General features: G+C 36.4%; 1 protein-coding gene across 3 annotated transcripts in view; it reads left to right on the top strand.

Annotated features, from left to right (window-relative positions):
* Positions 1 to 22,197, top strand: part of XIRP2 (xin actin binding repeat containing 2) — a 328,214-nt gene that overhangs the window by 301,132 nt on the left and 4,885 nt on the right. For 2 of the 3 annotated variants that reach the window (XM_061135453.1, XM_061135452.1), the window contains 4 exons: positions 6,976 to 7,086; positions 7,468 to 7,540; positions 8,476 to 8,606; positions 20,788 to 20,921. In XM_061135453.1, coding sequence (XP_060991436.1) covers positions 6,976 to 7,086; positions 7,468 to 7,540; positions 8,476 to 8,606; positions 20,788 to 20,921 — 449 coding nt within the window. Of the gene's footprint in view, positions 1 to 6,975; positions 7,087 to 7,467; positions 7,541 to 8,475; positions 8,607 to 9,267; positions 17,716 to 17,826; positions 18,695 to 20,787; positions 20,922 to 22,197 lie in introns of all 3 variants that reach the window. The other variant, XM_061135451.1, reaches the window with a different exon arrangement.

Genomic DNA, 22,197 nt, shown 5'->3' with positions numbered 1-22,197 from the left:
GAGTTGTGTAATGAAAAGGTAGAATTCTTCTATTTCTCTATTTTGGTTTGTATTGATATACATGTTACCCCTGTTTTTTCTTTTTCTTTAAGTTATTTTCGTTCTTTTTGTAAGCTTTTTACTTGCAATTTCACTACTCCTTGAGACTTCATGTTTTAACCTCTTTTATTGTACTTTTATGTTTATTTATATCCAGATGCCCTTTTGGTTTTAAGATGCCTTACTTCTATGTTAGACTGAAATGTTGTATATATGTATATATATGTGTGTGTGTATTAATATATAATATACATATTATACTTATACATAAAACTTCTAGGTGTCTTTTACTGAAAATCAAATGTTTTATGTATCCTGTTTTTTTTTTTTAGTTTGTCAAATAAGTATTGCTATTTATATAACTAATATGTTTGATGGCTCAGTTGAGAGTACATCTTTTACAAGTTCTTTTTATGAATCTTTAGCATTTTAGATTCTGAGATTTGACTCTATAAATAACACTTTGGGGAAAGAAGAGGACAGAATTTTAGCAGTGAAAGCTGGCATTACTTATTCAGAAACCTCTCTTTGAAGTCAAATATTTCTACTTTTAAATTAAGTATTTTTATTAAAAATGATTTTTACTCTTTATAGCTAGATGTGACCAAAGCATAATTGTTTTGAGTCAGGAAATAGTTGATATTAATTGAATGATAGCATTCAATTAAAGTATGAATTAGTATGAATTCAATAAAGTATGAATTCAATTCTCTCAGAGACTTGTACAACAAACCTACATAATTTGTGCATGTCTATATATTACAGATCTTGTCTTAAGAGAATATCAAGTTAAGTGAGCCATTTTTATTCCATTAGATATATATGTACATATTTTTATATATTGCACAGATATAGAGATAGACAGATTATTGATATGTAGATAGGTTGGTAGATAAAACTTATATTAAAACAATACTTACAATGCCTAGCAAAATGCTCTAGAGATAGATGGTGCTCAGTAGCTGTTGGTAGAATAAATAAATATATAGGTGAAGTGATATGAGGTCACTCACATTTAGAGATGCAGTCATTTCAAAGGAAAAAGTTGCTACTTTAATTTTTTTTACAAATGTTTTGCATCATCAGTCTCTTAGGATCCAATAGTCCAACCAGCTTCAGGGAGCAATCATAGCTTCAGGCAGCACTATTACTAAATGAAGTAAAACTGGAGTTTTCACTTCCAAGTGTATACAGTTATGCAAAGGATCATGACTTACATTTGCCTTGACTCTTCTTTCCCCTTTATAGTGCAAATAAGGATAAAATATTATCTTTTACTGTCATCACAAATATCTCAACCTGATTTGTTGATGTCATAGTAATTCTGCCCAATGCATTCTACTGTTGTTTCTTCATAATGCTGGACAATGCATTGATCTACCAACTCAATGAATAATAACAATTTACAAAAAAAAGAACATACAAATTAGTTTATCACCAATAAGATCTTTTATAAAAAGAACATTTGAAGATAAATTTTCCTATTTTGAAAGGTTCTTTACTTTTTGTATGTGTTTGTTGCCTTTGTGTATCTTTTGGTTTCTTGATACAGGCTTTCTTCCCTCTAATGATTTCAATTGCTCTTTATAGCATAACAGCACTGCTTATGTTCTTCCATAAATGTTCCAACCATTTGTAGTGTTACCAGAAAAACTCTGCTAAGTATACTTTGTCAGTGATTGACATATTATTGCTATATGCATCAGCTTCAGTAACCCAGCCTACCAATTATGAAATGTTCAGTATCAAAGATTATCAACTGAAATATCAAAAAATAAAATCATAGGATTTTATAGAACTTTAATTTTTAAACTAGATTCTTATAAAATCATAAAGTTTTCACATTCCTAAGAAAAAAGTGATTTTTATCCATGCATTCACTTCTTGACATTTAGAGGGGAGAATCTACTCTCTACCAGGAAGATAAACATCAGGATTTGAAGATGCATGAGTTCAGTTAAAGGAGAATGTCATATTATCAACTAATGACTGTGAAATGCGAAAGGCAGGTAGTACAGATATGTACTGACCATATAGGAATATGATAATAAAAGCAGGAACAGGCAACTCTGTATAGAAAAGTCAGGAAAGGTTTCAAGGAAAAAGCAATTTTTGAGCCAAGACTCAAAAGTGTGTAGTGGATGAGGAAAAACCCTAACCTGAAGCTCAAACTATAGGGAGATCAAATTTTATGCTGTAAAATTTTAAAGTAAATTTTTTAAAAAGTGAAGAGAGAAAACTCAGGGCAAAAAGAAAACATGTTTGAATTCAAATATATCCAAATCTAGACAAACACAATATATCAACCACAAATTTTTACATTCATCACTTAAAGAACTGATTATTCTTTCAAGTCTTGAATCAACTGACACTTTTGTTAACATAAACAGCACATTTTTGGTATTATTTCTGCCTGTTTGACAATGGTACAAACCCTTCCTGGTTTTATTAAGAATGAGGTTAGTGATGGGTAAAATTGCTGAATTACTAGCATTGAGAATGAGCTATTGAGATGAGGCAGTTATTATCTACTCTTCTGCCAGTCTTACATCACACTTTGTTTTAATGGATGTACTTCTAAGAGCCATAATAATAGTGAGTCATCATAAAAAGACTGTCTTTTTTCTTCCCTTACTCATTATGGTAGCATGAGTTTGCATTTTTATCAGTGGAAATGTACAATGCCTTTTCTTACAGTGATAAGAACAATGGCAAATTAAGTAGGCAAAGTGTGGAATCTTTCCTGTGCTGGAGAAATCCTCTTTGGAGAAACATACATCCATGGAAACTTTGTAAAATACTTGACTAATCTATGAGCTGATATCAGATTGGCATGAGTTATGCAAACATTATAACGTGATTTTGCCTGATGTTCTCTAGGTTCCAAAATTAGAGCACATATATCATATGTTTCTTTTCAGGGATGAATGAGATTTTTTTTTTAAAGTTAGGTGATTTAGTAACTTACCCAAACTTACGACATACCTAGTATAAAGGAGGGCGTGAGTACTGATTTTGGTTAATCCACCTATGAACCCCAAATTGTATTTTTCTTCTTGCTGCTGCTGCTGCTGCAACCAATCTATATTTTAATTTAATTTTTAAGTATTAATACCAATTTCATGAATTGTTTCATGTGAATTTATATATGGTGTTCTGGCCAGAATTCTTTATTGCATTTATTTGTGTAATTTGATTTCTTCCTGATCATTATGATGATCCATCCTTTTATCTAACCCTTCAGTCTATAGACACCAACACTTGGGAAGAAAGAAAGTCAGATTTAAAATCTAACTCCACTAGTTACAAAATATGAAACACAGTAAATAATGGAAACAAAATCTTGGAATATTTTAAGACAGGCTTTATGTAAATTACAGAAAACAGGGGGCAGTAAAATTGATGCATTGACACTAACATACTGAAGTAGTATAACAATTATAGTTCTGTTTCATAATAGCACATAAGTGCTGAGGTAGAAACTTATAACTCTAAACTAAATTTATGTATCCTTGTACTATTTATGTGTTTATGTTGTGTCATCTCCCAAAGAAAGTATATTTAGAGATGATAGGCCTGGATTGTTTTCAATCAAGTAGATACACATTAAGTATAAAGTGTTTGCCCCAGAAAATGATGATTTTTTTTAAAAATGTGTCGAAATATATTTATTTACTATTTTTTCTACTCCCAACATTTTGCATTTATCTTTCTCAACACACCAAGTTAACTTATTGACTTTATTCTTTCAGCCTGACAATTAGCAGCAAGTATCAGAAACTCAAATTTCTATGGTTCCAGGCAGGTTTGGTATTAAACGTGAGTGAGTGATAGGAACAGTGACCAACTGAAAAGTATGCGTCCCAACTAAGACAGGTGGCCACTACTTTGTCCAGAAAGTCACTGCCCTGTTGGAATGTGAATCCAGTGTGGCCACATCTTCAAAATTTAAAATATAAGCAGGAATCTTGATTTTTTTTTGTAGGTGTTAACTAGTTCAAAACCTTAAAATCATTGAGTGAGTCAAATAAATGTGTCTCTGGGTCACAGCTTGTCATATGCGCCTCTAGGCAGAGATGTGATTCTGTAGTGATGATCAGAGTGCCCTTCAATAAGGATCTTGCCACTGATCAAGTTCTGCTCTTTCACTGTTTAATCAGTACTTCCTATTTTTGAGTGTGTCAAAAGAAACCCATAGAATATCCCCATTATATGTCGATAGATAGAAAGATCTGCCATAGTTGCAAACAGTTTTTACACAAAGAAATGTTATTTGTACCCATGCATTGCTTTCTCTCTGTGGTCTTCAATGACAGTTATTATTCTCTCCGTGCATGCTAAGTCGCTTCCGTCGTGTCTGACTCTTTGCAACCCCATGGACTGCAGCCTGCCAGGCTCCTCTCTCCATGGGCTTGTTCTCCAGGCAATACTGGAGTGGGTTGCCATGCCCCGCTCCAGGGGATCTTCCTGACCCAGGGATTGAACCTGAGGTTCTTATGTCTCCTCAATTGGGTAGGCAGGTTTCTTAGCACTAGCACCACCTGGGAAACCTAGGTGATGACAATAAAAGATAATACTTCTATTATTTCCTCTAGCCTAATGTTATTAATAACCTTAAATAAAACTTGATTATGCACAACTTCTTATTATATAGAATTATGATTCTTTAAACTTAAAGGAAAGAATATGGATTATTTATTTTCTATACTCCCTCTTGAGAAAGTAAAGTACATATTTGTTCATTGTTCTAACCCCAGGTCCTAGGACATTCTCAGGCAAATAGAAGGTTGAATGAAATTAATTTATTAATGGAAGTTTTATTTTGTTTTATTCATTCATTCATTAAGTAAACCTTTCCTTAGCATAAACTATGCACCAAGCATGTTAATAAATATCATTTGATAAATGACTAGAGCTGGAAGCACATTCTGCTTAGGAAAATATTACACTGGTCTTTAATTTAATGAGCTATAATTTAAATTTTTTCAGGTACCTTTTCAAATGCCTTTTTCAGATATTCAGTTATACCTTTATTGAAGTATAATTGAAAAAATTATAAGATATTTAAAGCATACACAGTGATAATTGGTATACTTATACACTGTGAAAGGATTCCTCCCATCTAGTTAATTAACACACCTAATGGAATATAATCTACATTTTAAATTGCAAACCTAAAGTTTGGCTTCAATTCTCTGTAGGACTTTTGAGAGGTGATCAATTTTTTTTGTCTTAATTCTCCTTCCCAGAGAAGTATGATAAGATCAAGTCATGTTTTATATATATATACATATACAACTTCCCTGGTGGCTCAATTGGTAAAGAATCTGCCTGCAATGCAGGAGACCACCTGCAATGCAAGAGACCAGAGTTTGATCCCCGGGTCAGGAAGATTCGCTGGAGAAGGAAATGGCAACCCACTCCAGTATTCTGGCCTGGAAAATTCCATGGAGAGAGGAGCCCTTCAGGCTCCAGTCCAAAGGGTCACAAGAGTTGGACACAACTTAGCAACTAAACCACCTATATATATATATATGCAAATATATGACTGCCACTTTATTAACTTTGACCCTATATACCAAATAGACTTGGGGGAAAAAAGCCAACACTGCAAGTATACTAGCAAGAAAAAAAAATCACAAGTCAAGCTCTCATGAATTAACTTTAATATAAACTTATTCTTGCTTTAAAGGTTTAGAACTTAATCACTTAAAACTATTTAACTCCATGTTTAAAGAGAAAAACTTTAGTGCTTCTATTTGATTAATAATAATAATTCACCTTTGCTCACTTGACTATTCTTTAGTAAGACAAAAATTTTATTAATAAAATCCCACATCAAAAACAGTACTTGCTAGTCATGTAGATTATCAAAAGTAAAGTGAAATCCCAACTTCAAAGGTGTTCAAATAGATGTGTTCTTGGGGAGTCATCTGTCTACATTCTATTTTTTGATGGCAAGATTTTTAGCAGTATGCCAAACGCTTCAAATCAATCAATCAATCATATATTTGTGTCAGATCCCATCCCATACTAACAGCAGGGATGGATCACCAAAGTTAGTAGCAGTTTCAACCATCCAATTCAGTCAGGATCACCTATGCTAACTAGAATCAAAAGTAGCCTGATGTGTGATGATGGAGATATGCTAGCATAGTATGGCCTGTTTATATTGGTTTTATATAATGGTTATACTCTTAAATTAGACTCTAGATCTGCCACCAAACCAGAAGGTCAACTTGAACACTGGAATGCCTTTCTGTAAATGAAAATCTGGCTTATAAACAACAATATTAATATATTTCTTTTTCATCAAGGATTTTCATTTTCTTTTTGATATTCCTCTTTGTCATATGGGGTATGAGTTGCCTCATTAACATTTGTTGCTTTCTAAGGGTGGTAAACAGAATAGTGGCTCCTGAAGATACCTGTATCTTAATCCTCAGAATTTGTGAATATGTTATGTGACAAAGAAGAATTAAGGTTGAAGATGGAATTACAGCTGCTAAGTAGCTGACCTTTTGACAGGGAGATAATCCTGGATTCTGTGGATTAGTCCAATGTAATCACAAGGGTCCATAAAAGTGAAAGGGGGATCAGAAGAGAAAATCAGCAAGATGGCAGAGTGAGAGAAAGTTTAACTAGAGGAAGCAGGCCATGAGCCAGTGAAAGTGGGCAGAGAATGGATCCTCCTCTAGAGCCTGGAAAAAGGAATGACACCTGCCAACACCCAGCAAGATCCATTCAGCATTTCTGACCTAAACAACTGTAAGAATACTAAGCTTGTGGTCATTTGTTACAACAGTCAAGCAAAGCAATATACTGAGGAAACAATTTTTTTCAGAAGTCTGTTTCACTGAAATTGCACTAATAAAATAAAAGTTAAAAATTTCAGAATTTTCTTAAGGCATTGTCTATTCATTCATTCATTTTCAGGAGGTAATCCGTAGCAGCCAGATCGACATTTCAAGAAGCAGCCAGGAAATGGAAAGAAATGAACCAGAAATTTCCGAAGCACACAAAATTGATGTTCTTGGAACAGAAATGGTAACTACTTAGAAAAAAACACATTCCACACAGTTTCCAGAACTGTGTGGACATTCTGATCTTGTTATAAACAATTGTTTTTATTATCCTTTATGTATTTAATACCAATACACATCAGTGTCTCTTTCCCCACTTTGAAGTCTTTGAAATATAAAATGAGCACCATAAAAATATAAGGGTACTTTTAGGTGTCCATTTGTATATGTTCTGTTACGGCATGAGCTCATGCATTAAAATAAATGGTCAGTGTTTAATTCACATCTCTCTATGTGTACTGAAGTCTTGGATGAAAATCACTCTGCAATGTAGAATACATGTGCAATCCTGAAATAACTGATTTCTTAAAAACAATTATTTATTTAAAATTATCTTTAAACACAGGTCTCTCATCTTGAAAAGCACACTGAGGAAATAAACCAAGCTTCTCAGCTCCATCAATATGTTCAAGAAACAGGTAAGAATCTGACATTATTTGATTTGAATATACCTTTTTACAGTTGATGCATCTGTGTTTGAATAGAGGACTTCCAAAGCACAAGCCTTCCCACTAAATAAAGTTAGTAACTATTACTCACGATCCTAATGGAGACAGGGCAGTATTTCTATATATAATTAGGTTCTGTCTATGCTGAGATGCAACAAGCTTCTCAAATATTTCATTGCCCTTCAACCTTATGATTATCCAAAAAGCCTAGAAGGTGATAAGCCAGTCACCTCTGAATTGTTTCTGCCTTAGGGATCTAGAATAAACTTGATGTTTATCAAGCTCCTTGGGAACAGAAAAGTTACCTAGATTGTATTACTTTTAATGATAGATTCAAGCATGTTTAAGTCTAATTCTCCAACCTACAGAAATGAGATTAGATTCCAGGCAAACTTGTGTAGATCTGCATAAAATGGGTACAGAGTGTCTTGCCTGTAAAAGGGGAATGAGTTTTGCTGTTCCTAAGTGCTAAAAGGGAAGATTTAAGCCACCTGTGACCCAAATGTTACTTAACTATATCTGAATTTGGTTTTATTGTAGTTTTGCTTAAGGAAGTATATCCTTTTCTGTTCTGCTGCTGTTCTCTTCTTGTTTTATAACTTTTATTATTATGTGAGCACAAGAGCAAAGCATGCTTGTAGAAAATTTGGAAAATATATATAATTAAAATAAATAACAGCTTCATAACTTATGACTTTCCATCCAGTAACCACCATCATTTTTCTTCCTATATTTCTTGACATTTACTAACTTACCTAATGAAGTAGTGCCATATGTATACACTTATATTCTGAATACTTTTACTTAACTTACATTATAAGAAGTTTTCCATAGTATTATAATGACTTCTCAAACATCATATTTATTAGTTACATAATATCCATGGTGTTCTTTTCTGTTTATAGTCATAGATACACCTGAAGATGAAGAGATTCCAAAGGTTTCAACTAAGTTTTTAAAAGAACAATTTGAAAAGTCTGTCCAGGAAAAGGTCCTTTATTCTGACAAAGAATTGACCCCAGCCAAGCAGACTAAGGTAAGATAATTTCTCTGCACAGAGACATATTAAGTATAAAACCACATGTAAACACATAACATTTTCAAATTATTGAATGAAGAGGTTTTTCAATAGCAAAAAATATCCTGAACCAGTACTTATTCTGTTCCATAAGAAGAAGATTATTCTACATGAGAAAAGCAGTAGAGAGAATTAAAACTTTTCTCACTAAAGCAAATTAGGGGAGAAAAAATTATGTATGCACTTAAGTTTAATAATTAACATTAGATAAAGTAATAAAGCCAGTTTTTAAATGTCATCTGCTTACTCTGTTGTGTTTAAAATTCCAAGGAACACAAAACAACCCTCAAAAGTCCTTTAAGATTTTAATTGTCTCCCTCTAGATTACTCTGCATAGCACATTAAGTAAAGAAGGAAAAACAGTCAAGATTATGGGTAAATGTTAAAATACTGAGTTCCTGATGTATTGAATAGGGAATATAATTCTAAAAAGTGCACATGGATTATAGGAAAGATAATAACATATACTGAATGTTACTTTGAAGTAGGTCTCTAGATGGAGTCTATCACCTGTTGTTCCCAATGGAGATATCATAGCATGGGTAGGTAAAAGGCAGTGCTCAGAAAGTCTCCACCACTATACTCATCTTTATAAGATTTGATTTTCTCTCCCTTAAAGATTGAAAGTGAATCTGAAGAGACTTTAAAGCCATCATCAATTGTGGGTACCTCTTCTACTTCTTACACTTCAACCAGCCAGAGGAAGGAAACATCAGCCACCAGATACCGTGATCACAGTGCCACTTCCTCAACTCTGGCACAAATCAATGCCACTCCTTCGGAAAAGACAGAAGAATTTCCTCCTCCCCCACCCGACATGCTTCAACCTCCAGTAGATGTGACAGCATTTTCCCAGTCCCCTGAACTACCCAGCCCTCCTAGAATACCACCAGTCCCCAAAGAATTATACTCCAAACAAAGAAATTTGTATGAATTAAACCGTTTATATAAACACATCCATCCTGAGTTAAGGAAAAACTTAGAAAAAGATTATATCAGTGAGGTTTCTGAGATTGTTTCTCGTCAAGTGAATGCGGGGAGCTCAGTTTCAGCAGATGTGCAACAAGCCCGGTATGTTTTTGAAAATACAAATGACAGTTCTCAAAAAGGTCTGAACGCAGAAAGAGAACACTTGGAGTGGGATGAAATTCTGAAGGGGGAGGTGCAGTCCATGAGATGGATCTTCGAGAATCAGCCATTAGATTCCATCAACAATGGCTCTCCAGATGAAGACAACATCTCCAAGGGCATTGCTGATCAAGAAATCATCGCTGGTGGTGACGTGAAATATACCACATGGATGTTTGAAACTCAGCCCATCGATACTCTGGGGGATCATTCTTCTGGCACCGAGGAACATGCTGAGAAAATTCCTGAGCTGGCCAGAGGAGATGTCCACACAGCCCGGTGGATGTTTGAAACAAAGCCGTTAGACTCAATGAATAAATTGCATCAAAGTCAAGAAGAATCAATAGCAACTGCCATAAAGGACATAACCGGGGGGGATGTCAAGACTGTGAGATACATGTTTGAAACTCAACATCTGGATCAACTTGGACAACTTCACTCAGTAGATGAGATGCACCTATTGCAACTCAGATCTGAGCTCAAAGAAATTAAGGGGAATGTTAAGAGAAGTATAAAATGTTTTGAAACGCAACCGTTATATGTTATTAGAGATGGCTCGGGTCAAATGCTAGAAATTAAAACTGTTCACAGAGAAGATGTTGAAAAGGGGGATGTAAGAACAGCACGTTGGATGTTTGAAACACAGCCCCTAGACACAATTAACAAAGATATAACAGAAATTAAAGTTGTCAGAGGAATATCCATGGAAGAAAATGTCAAAGGTGGGGTGAGTAGGGCCAAGTGGTTGTTTGAAACTCAACCTTTGGAGAAAATCAAAGAAGAGACAGAAGAGGTCATAGTTGAAAAGGAAACAGTAATAGGTACAGATGTCTCTAAAAAGTGTTGGATGTTTGAAACACAGCCATTAGATATTCTGAAAGAAGTTCCTGATGCAGACCATCTAAAGTCTGAAGAGATAATAGGGGGTGATGTACAAACTACTAAGCAACTATTTGAAACACTTCCATTAGAGGCTTTAAAAGATAGCCCTGATGTAGGAAAACTTCAAAAAATTACTGCTTCTGAAGAAGAAAAGGGGGATGTCAGGCACCAAAAATGGATTTTCGAAACCCAACCTCTGGAAGAGATTAGAGACGATAAAAAAGAGTACATACGAACAGTGAAACTTGAAGAAGTTGACAGAGGAGATGTAAGGAATTATACACATATCTTTGAATCAAACAACTTGATTAAATTTGATGCGTCACATAAAATAGAGGTGGAAGGAATCACAAGAGGTGCTGTAGAATTAAATAAATCACTCTTTGAAACAACACCATTATATGCCATTCAAGATCACCTTGGAAAATACCATCAAGTAAAGACAGTCCAGCAAGAAGAAATCCTAAGAGGTGATGTAAGAAGCTGTAGGTGGCTTTTTGAAACAAGGCCCATTGATCAGTTTGATGAAAGTATTCATAAATATCAGATAATTAGAGGAATATCTGCTCAAGAAATACAGACTGGGAATGTAAAATCTGCTAAGTGGCTATTTGAAACCCAACCACTTGATTCGATTAAATATTTTAGCAATACAGAAGAAGTAGAAAGTAAAACTGAACAAGTCACTGATATTGTTAAAGGGGATGTCAAAACCTGCAGATGGCTTTTTGAAACCCAGCCAATGGAATCTCTCTATGAAAAAGTTTCATTAATGACTGGCAGTGAAGAAATTCATAAGGGAGATGTCAAAGCCTGTACCTGGCTCTTTGAAACTCAGCCACTAGATACCATAAAAGATGACTCTGAAGCAACAGTCAAATTGCAAACTGTGAAACAAGAGGAAATCCATGGTGGGGATGTTCGTACAACATGTTTCCTTTTTGAGACGGAAAATTTGGACAGCATACAAGGAGAAGAAGGAAAGGAGATCAAAGCCATGGAAATGGATATCCAAGCTGGGGATGTTTCCAGCATGCGGCATAAATTTGAAAGTCAGTCCTTAGATTCTATAAGTTCCGGTTCAGAGGAGGTTTTGAGAAAGATCAAAACCCTAAAGACTGAAGATATTCAGAAAGGCAATGTTTTAAATTGTAGGTGGCTCTTTGAAAACCAACCAATTGATATGATAAAAGAAAGTCAAGAAGGTAATGAATTAGTTAAGACAGTGACAGACATACAAGGTGGAAATGTAAGAAAGGGGTGCTTTATTTTTGAGACGTTTTCTTTAGATGAGATTAAAGAAGAATCAGACTATATTAGCACCAAGAAAACAATTACTGAAGAAGTAATAAAGGGCGATGTAAAAAGCTATAGAATGCTCTTTGAAACCCAGCCACTTTATGCAATTCAAGATCGAGAAGGGTTTTATCATGAAGTGACTACAGTTAAAAAGGAAGAGGTAATTCACGGAGATGTACGAGGGACAAGGTGGCTTTTTGAAACAAAACCATTAGACTCAATTAATGAATCTGAGACTGTGTATGTGATTAAATCTGTCACACAAGAAGACATTCAGAAGGGAGCTGTTAGTTCTGTTAGATACAGATTTGAAACCCAGCCACTGGATCAGATTGCAAAAGAATCATGTGATATTGTGCCCACTGTGGACTGTATTCAAGGTGGGGATGTAAGGACAAGTAAACAATTCTTTGAGTCTAAAAATTTGGATAAGAATACTTATGTAAGAACAGTAAGTGTCAATGAAATACAGAAGGGCAATGTTAAAACATCCACTTGGCTATTTGAGACCCATACTCTAGATGAACTGAGAGGAGAAGGGTCAGAATATGAAAATATCAGAACAGTCACCCAGGAAGACATGCAGAAAGGTGATGTGAAGCAGGCAGTGTGGCTCTTTGAAAATCAAACTTTGGATTCTATTAAGGAAGCAGATGAAAGCATCACAAAAATCACCAAGGAAGAAATCCCTCCTGCTGATGTCAAGACAACTACCTGGCTCTTTGAAACCACACCCCTTCACAAATTTACTGAAAGTAGGGTAGAAAAGGTGGAAATTATTGGCAAGAGCATTAAAGAAACCTTAGGAGAGCTGTACTCTCAAAAAGTTATCGAGGCTCCTGGAATCATCATTGAAGCTGATGAGGTTGGGGATGTTCGAATGGCAAAATACAAGCTAATGAATCAAGCATCACCTGAGATACAGAAAGAAGAAATTGTTAAGGTTGACCTCAGAAATATAATGGTGAACCTTCTTTCCAAAAGAGACTGTAAGAAAAGAGAGATTTTGGTCAGTGAAGAAGAGAAGGGAAATGTTAATCTGACCAAAACTCAGTTATTAAACAGATCAACAGAATTTCATGCTGAAAAAGAAGAGATAGTGAGTGGTGATGTCCAACAAGCAATAAAAAACCTGTTCTCTGAGGAAAGATCTGTAAAGAAAGGGATTTTGATTCAGGAAGATGAAAGAGGCGATATTAACATGACTATCTATTGTCTTCTTCATGAAAACGCTGGTGACACAATTAAGCGTGAAGAAGTAGTAGGGGGTGATGTAAAACGTACAATTCATAATTTGCTATCTTCCATATCAAACAATAAAATATCTGAAAGGGCTAAAATTGATGCCTCTGAGAGAGGAAACGTTCAGTTTTTTACAACATGCATAGAAACTGGAGCTTTGGATTATCTCAGACAACTTCAGACAGGCTCAAATGAAATACTAACAGGTGGGAAACAAGAAAAAGAGGAAGAAATAATTGGTGGTGATGTAGAAGGCACAAAACTGTTATTAAAGAAAAGGCGATCTCAGGTTGAACGTACTGTTAATGAAACTGACATCATCCCAGGAGATGTGCATAATACAGTTAAGGTTTTTCTGACAGAGCCTCAGAATACATCTTGTAAGTTACCCAAAGAAGAAATTATTAAAGGTGATGTGAAGTCAACCCTAAACTCCCTCAGCCAGGCCATAAGTCAGAAAACAGTGGCTAAAACAGAAGAAGTTATAAAAGGTGACATGCTGACCACCCTCAAGTCACTTAAGGAATCAAGTCAAAAATGGAAGAACTCTAAACAGCCTGATGTCATCCCTGGGGATATTGAGAAAGCTATTGAATGCCTTGAAAAGACTGCACAGACGAGGACGGAAATACTGAAAAAGGAGCTTATCCTAGATGACCTTGAGGCATCACTAAAGAATCTAAAAGAAACACAAAGAGCTTTCAAAGAGGTAAATAAAAGTTCAGTCAAAAATGATGTGCAGACTGAGATGGCAGGATCCAAAGAAGAGCAGGAAGCAGGGGTTCATCAGGTGACTGTCCAGAGGGACAAAAAAAGCATTCTTCAGCCAAGACCAGGACCCTTTGAGCCAGCAGCCAGGTGGCAGGAGGGAACATACATTCTCAATCAAGCTATAGACAAATCTTGTCATAGACATTTAATGGAAGAAAGAACTGAGGTTAATCTTCCAAAAGCCCCCAAAGGCACCGTAAAGATTGTCGTAGATCGCGAACAAAACAATGATGCTCTTGAGAAAAACCTTAGAAAACTATCTAATTCACACCAAGCGGGTATCTGGACTGATAACACAACAGAGCAACATCTTAGGGATGAACACGCAAGCGGACAGTTGACTTCAACCCTGTCAGTTAGGGAACATCGAAAAACCAAGGGATCAGAGATGGCGAGAGAACAGAAGGAGGCTGTCTTTTGGCAATCTACTGATAAAACATTTGGAAAGCAACAGACTGACACTTGCGAACTGAGGAATGACCGCCAGAAGATTGAGGTTTTCCCTGTCAAGAGTGCTAAAAATACCCAAAACACTAAAACATCAACAGATACACAAAGCTCTAGGCCTGGTTTAACCCAGGGTCCAGTCTACAAGATGGTTGGAGAAACACGTGAGGTTTCAGAGGACTTTCAAAAGCAGACTCTGTTAAAGCAAGAAAAGCAATATTCTAATAAAGATATAATGAGAAAGAATGTGACCCCTCAACCAGGGTGGCAGACTTTGCCTGGGAATCAAGACATGTCAAATGTAACAGAAATGAAAGTCTCCCAAAAAAGCCACAATCAACTTAAGGCAACTGACAAAAAGCAGACTGATAGTCATCTGAAGAACCAGGACTTTCTAATGAAGACAAATACCTCCAAAGACTTAAAAATGGCAATGGAAATGTCCTTTAATCCAGTCAAATTTAACCCTGAAAATAATGCAAAGGAAAATGAGTTCCCTCTTCCACCTCCATCTCCACCTCCTCCTCTGCCTTCCAATGCATCATCTGAAATTGAATTTCCTCTTCCTCCTCCACCTCCTTTAACAATGTTGCCTGAAAAAAATGTGTTTCCTCCTTCACTGTCCACTGAGAAGATACAGGCTGAATTTGAAAATTTTCCAGGCCTTCCTCTTCCTCCACCACCAGAAGATGAGAAATTTGAAAGAGAATGTCTATCCATGTTTCCACCACCACCCCCTCCTCCTCCAGCTCCAGCTCTAAAACCAGCACATCTCCTTTCTTCTTCTGTTCAAGAAAAGCATAATGGAACATTTATACACCACTCCCAAGAGGAAGCCTCAAGCTCTCAGGCTAAAGTCGTAACAGGAAAATCTGGAGGACGTTTGCCACCTCCCACACTCCCCAAACCCAAGTTTCCCAAGAAGGTAGAAGATATAAAGAATCATAGTTCCCCAAAAGTTGATTTGGAAAATTCTCTGCCAGATACAGAATGTAAAATGACTCCCTCAAAGGATCAGAAAAGAGTAATAATGGCAACTAGCAGTGAACACATAGAGACAAAGCAGAACGTATCTAGCAAAAGTCTTGATAAAAGAAAACAACTATCTATGGACTCTACAAGGTCTTTCTCACAGGCAGTTCCAGAAAGTTCACCACCCAAGAAAAAACCTATAGCACCTCTCATAAAATCTCATTCATTTCCAGCAGGCTCAGGACAGCAAAGCCCAAAACCTTATATGAGAAAATTTAAAACACCTTTAATGATTGCTGAAGAAAAATATAGACAACAAAGAGAAGAGCTTGAAAAACAGAGACAGGGGAGTTCGGGCTACAACATACTTAGAACAGAAAGCCAAAATCAAAACGTATCAGAGTTGAAAAAGGAAATGCTGTTACAAAAACCAAAGGAGGAGGTCCCCCTAACTGGAATGGATTCAGAGGTCATTGTGGCCCAAACCAACACAGTCTCTCAAAGTCTTTCTCAAGAACTAGGGGTCTGTACTGATAACCAGCTTTCCACAACACCAGCAGTGACATTGTCTGTCAAGGGGTTCCAACATGTTCCAGCAACCTTGGAAGGCAAAGATACCATGAAAAAGGAAGTTTTGCAGAGCTCAAAGGATATGATCCAATCTAAATCAGCTTGTGAAATTAAACAGAGTAAGCAAGAATGTAGGACACGGCAAACACAACAGAAGCATCTGGAGCAGTTGCACTTGCCCGAAAGCAAACCAGTTTCCCCCAGTTTCAAAGTTAAAACCATCAAGGTTCCAATTCTAGGTCATAAGTTAAATGAAACAAACCACAGCTATGAAAGTCATAAAAAGCAATCTGAAGTTGATATTCAAACCATTACCAACCAACAGTACCAGGAAACTGAGAGAACAGAAGCAAGGATTGAAGGCAGTAGCAATAAGCAATCAGTGACTGAAAAATATTTTCAATTACCTGCAAAGGAGAAGAGAGTAACAATACAATTGCCTACAGAAACCACAGGGAAAAGCCACGAAAGCAAGCTCAATATAGCTCATGAGAAGCAAAGAGAATTTAGAGACTCTGAGAGTGGGAAGCTTTTAAGAAGTGAAGAAACAATTCAGGGACCACCAATGATTGGTCCAAAGAAAGAAAGTCTAATAGTTGAGACAAAACAAGAATATTTGAATAAATCAGCTCAGAAGGTAGTCGAACAAAAGGTTGCTGAGGCACATCTTGATTCTCAGACTCAGAATTTTCAGCAAACACATACACAGTCTTTTGAAAGTCAAGTTGAACATAAAAAATTGCCCCAGCCAAACAATAATCTGCAGGAAGAAAAATATCTTGGCATCAAGGGCATACAACAGAAACAAGTCTTTTCTAATACTAAAGAGTCAAAGCAAGAGATTACACAGAACAAATCTTTATTTTCCTCTGTGAAAGAATCCCAGCAGGATGATGGAAAACGTGCTGTAAATGTATTGGAATTCTTGAGAAAACGTGAAGAACTACAACAGATTCTGTCTAGGGTAAGAGAGTTTGAAGCAGAGCCAGATAAAAATGGCCTTAAGACATTTCAGATGCTGTTAAATATTATTCCAGTATGGCTATTAAGTGAAGAAAAAAGAGAATATGGAGTTCACATTGCTATGGAGAATAACATAGAAAAAATCAAAGAAGAAATAACACTCATTAAGACTCAGGCAGAGGATATGCTTGTGTCCTGTGAAAATACAATTCAAACGGCCATGATATCGTCTAAAGCAGGAAAGCAGAGAAATAAAGCTACCAGTCTTAATGAAACATTACCTAAAGTGTCCAATGCTAATGTCAGTTACAATAAAAATACCCAGCAGAAAGAAAATACAATTGTGGAAAAAGCAGAGCACCACCAAGTAGCAACGCATCAAGAAACTACTGCTCATCAAGTGAAAACCCATCAGGAAATTAAACTAGATGATGCCAAGGTTCCTTCTCCGTCTTTAAAAACACGCCCACCGTCACCAACTTTCATAACAATCGAGTCTACCGCCCGGCGAACAGAAACCTCTCCTAAGGATGAGCTTTCCCAGTCCCCTAAAAAGGACAGTTCTGCTGAACCATCACCAAGACCATCGCAACCAACTAGAATCCTCAGAGCAAATACCTCCCCTTCGCCACCCAAGAGTCGCTCTGAACAACTTGTGAAGCTCAAAGACACCACTGCGAAGTTATCCAGAGGGATCATCCCATGTTCGTCGATAACCCCGGTTCCCATCGTGGAGAAGAGGTCTGAGATCGTCAAGTCTCCTGCAACACTTCGCCGTCAAATTAAGATAGAGGCTCGTGGTAGGGACTCTCCACCTACAATCACAATACCTATAACTGTAAATCATGCTGATAGTGGTTCTTTCAAAGAATCCATGGAAGCTCAAGAGGAAGTAAGGATAGAGGCTCGTGGTAGGGACTCTCCACCTACAATCACAATACCTATAACTGTAAATCATGCGGATAGTGGTTCTTTCAAAGAATCCATGGAAGCTCAAGAGGAAGTAAGGAAAGTAGAGAAAAGGTCGACTTACGTTCACAAAGATGGAGTAAATTCCGCTAAAGACGTAGTGCCAGATACTGAGAGTTTTGACGCAGTGGAAATCATCCGCAAAGTCGAAGGACCTTGCCTGTCAGAGCACACGCAGAGATACGAAGCCGCGAACAGGACTGTTGAAACGGCGGAAAATTTCATGAGTGACCATGAAAATGAAATAAACAGGTGGTTCAGGGGATTTGAGGATGGCCTAAGTTTTGACACACAGTCAAATAGAAGAGTTTATGTAAATGGAGAAGCAAATCGTAATATAAAACAAGAAAGCCGTTCATTTTGTAAGGAGGAATTTGGATTAACATCTAAAGAAAGTACTAGCTTTACGGGTTTTTCTCACCGTCGTCCTGGAGAGCTGCAGGAAATGATGCCCGTTAAGCTGCCCAGCATACGCTCTGAAACAAGGTCTCGCAGTGAACGCTTCTCAGGGGTGGATGCATTTGAGAGTCAGGTTGTTGGGTCGAAGACGACAATCTCTTCCTCACATGGCTCGGAAGCTGGCAGATCTCGCTTTGACTTCAAGCACGCCCCACCTACCTATGAGGATGTCATCGCCGGCCACATTTTAGATGTTTCTGATTCACCTAAAGAACTCAGGAGGAATTTTCAACAGACGTGGCAGGAGAGTGAAAGAGTTTTTGAAAACCTGGGATATGCAACCTCAGATGCTTCTGCAACTGAGATGGAAACCACCTTCCAAGAGGAATCTGCATTTATACGGGGTAAATGACCTTGCAAAGAGTGAAGTAAGATTAACCCTTTAAAGGCACAGAACTAAGACGACTTGCAATTAAAAGAGTACATGGAAAGAAATAAACAACATAACATAAAACTAACAGCTTTCCCTGGTTGTTGCTATCCTTCCCTTTACCATGCTTGCTTTTACTACTTTCTCTTTACAAAAGCATTTAATATGATTCACCAGCCCTGTGTGAGACTAACAAACACTACTATATAGGTTATTGAGACCTGTGTTTGTCAAGGTAAATAAGGCTTTGGATAAAGCAGTAGGTATAATAATAATTGTTATTGTGATAGCATTAATTATTTATATGGAATTATATATGTATTAATTATTGTATACCATTAGTACATTATGAGTGTTTCTTATTAAAATATTATTTTATACACTTGTTAAAGGCAAAATGAGATAATATTTCTTGACCTATAATTGATAGATTTTTAACTGCCAGACTTAAGTGGTATTTGAGTTTGCATTCAATACAACCTGGTAATAATCCAAAAAACAATTAACACTCGGCATATGTGCTTTAAGGATATTCATTGATTGGGATCTCTGACAAAAGTGTAGGTACGAAATTAGACCTTTTGTATATGTAATTGTTGTTGCTGAGTTGGGTGAAATTGGCTCTCTAATGCCACTGCTATTTTCCCTCTATAATTGATTTTCTTTTGCCTTTTTTAAAGCCCAAAGTATAGCTCAGTTGGCCTCATTCACAGATAAACATGAACAATAATTTTAAAATATAATCATATTTGGAAGAAGAGAGATTTAAAACACATGAACTTAGTACAGATTTTTTAACATCAGAGAACAGCTCATTTCTTTATATTTTCCTCCTTTGTACAATTAATGAGGCTTCACAATAAAAAGATTTAACATAATTAATGTAGTCCATTATTATGGATAGATTGAAAGAAATAGCAAGCCTAAAAATAAAAACTTCTGAAACTAATAATTCTGCCCTTATCATATTTGCAACATATGTGTCTACTTTATCAGGTTAATATGATTTCTTAATGTACTGGCTTCTGGCATAATTAAGCAAAGCCGTCTAATTTCAAATTTCAATTTTAGTTTCTGTTAACTAAAGACATAAAAAATGCCAGGAAACTGGTGCTAAATATAGAAGTGTGTCTCCTATTAGAACAAAATAAACAAAGATTTCTTAGTAGCCCAAATTGAGCATCAAAACATTAAAGTGTGTGTATATAATATTTATTTATATAAAGAACAGTGCACATATATAAAACTACTACAAAAGCTTATTCTTACAGAATAGTTGTGAGAATCAAAACAATACTCTGGCAAAAGTTGTGTCGGTTTTGAACCACTATGCAAACACTGCTAATATAACTATGCAAACACTTGGTAATTTAACTACGATTACTCATAGGAACTGGCATTCGCATGTGACTTTGGTAGAGGTAAGGAAATCATAAGAGGCAGATACAAGAATCCCCAAAGCCCTGAAATCTTAAGCTATTTAGACTGAGGACAAATGGCCCTGAATAGTTCAGCGTATTTAGGAGTCTCCTCTTATTGTTAAGAATTGGTGTCACAGAGTCAACAGTAAGTTATCAAGAAAATACCTAAACAAATAAAATATCAGCTGAAAAAATATATGTATATATTTTAGAAAAATCTCTACAGAATACTTTAAAGAATAAAACTTTAGACCAAGTTAGGTATAAACTTTTATATATATGGAAAGTTCAGTCATTTAGAATGATAAGTGGTCTCAGGAGGTCTCCTCATGGCCGATTTTCCTATATATTCTTTTCAGTGTATTAAAGCTAATGAACACATTTTACTCATGTATATTTCCAAAAATAATAAAAATTAACTTGTACCATGTATAAATAGTAGAGAAACCAGAATAAGGTTGATTGTACCAGAACCTTAAGCCTAATGGCAGATGCCCCACATCCAGAGAAGGAACATCGAGACCAGCTGTGTTAGAGCTTTCTACACTAACTGCATGGCCAGTTAATATGCTGTTACTGTTTGTTTTGTTTTTACAATGTGACTGAAAACAGTATTACATAAGCTCTTATACATTTTTACTTTTAGAAACTGCAACTCCAAGACCAGGAAGTATGTGTACTTTGTCAAAAGACGGTGTATCCAATGGAGCGCCTAGTAGCAGACAGGCAGAGTTTTCATAAATCCTGTTTCCGCTGCCACCACTGCAACAGTAAACTGAGGTAAAACTGTTTTGTGGCCTGGGGCACAAATATTCAAAGAGCTTGCAGTATACTTATAACATCGTGTCCCTACAAAGACGTCAGTTTTTCCAAATCCTGTTGCCATCAGTTAAAACAACAAATGGAAATGTGGTCATTTTCTATGTTGCTCAGGATGGCTGTTACCTTTTTTCCTTTTGATGTTTTGCTTTCTTAAAATTCAGAAGGGTCCCTTTAGTCCAAGCATGAAGATCACATAGATAAGAGAAATAACTCTCACCACCACCAACCTCTCCCAATGCCATGCTCCATTGCGTGAGCAGAATGATCTTTCTAAAAATGCAAATCTGGGATCACTTCCTAGTTTTCAACATATAATGGCTTCTTCTAGTCCCCAAATTAACATATAAATATGAATTAGAAAGCAATTCAGTATCTCGTCCCTTCTCATCTCCCAACACCCCTCCTTCCTGTTGTATGTTGCTTTTCATGAAGACTGAATTTCAGTTCCTCAAAGTCATTTTTCTCTCTCACATCTAGCTGATTCCAAATGTTGTTGCTGCTCCTTGGAGGAGTTTTCCCATGCCTCACCCCCAGATCATTCCTCAGACCTCAACTGAGACTTTATGTCTTTGAAGTGACCTGCTTTTACCCCTGTATATGGATCGCAGCATCTCCTGTGCTCAATCCATTCTAACACAGTCTAGTGTAATTGTTCCTGGCTGTAGGAAATGTGTTAATGTTTGTTTTGTCAATACCAAGTAAACCCAAACATATAATAAGGACTCAAAAATATTTATTCAATGACTGTTATTTTTTAAAAGCACTATATAAAACCCAGGCTTCCCTGCTGGCTCAGATGGTAAAGAATCTGTCTGCAATGCGGGAGACCTGGGTTCGATCCCTGGGTCAGGATGATCTCCTGGAGGAGGGCATGGCAACCCACTCCACTATTCTTGCCTGGGGAATCCCCATGGAGTAGGGTAACCTAGTAGGCTACCCCTAGTTCTTGGGATCAGAAAGAGTCAGACACAACTGAGCAATTAAACACAGTACAGTACATATAAAACCCACAGATACAGAAAACCAAGAAAAGCAAATATGTGGCTCACTGAATTATAAAGTGAACGCTTCATAAATACAACCTTGCTAGCCATTCCTTTGCCCTATGCAAACATAGCCAGTCTCTTGCCTGTGAGTAAATATCATCCTTTGTAGTAATTGTCTCCTTGCATTTTACAGTTTTATTTACCCAAATGTGCTTTCTTAAATTCCGTACTCTGGTTTTATCCTTTTT

This window comes from Dama dama, chromosome 33, assembly GCF_033118175.1.
Source record: "Dama dama isolate Ldn47 chromosome 33, ASM3311817v1, whole genome shotgun sequence".
In the NCBI taxonomy this organism is placed as follows: Eukaryota; Metazoa; Chordata; class Mammalia; order Artiodactyla; family Cervidae; genus Dama; species Dama dama.
This window is presented reverse-complemented; position numbering and strand designations above follow the sequence as displayed.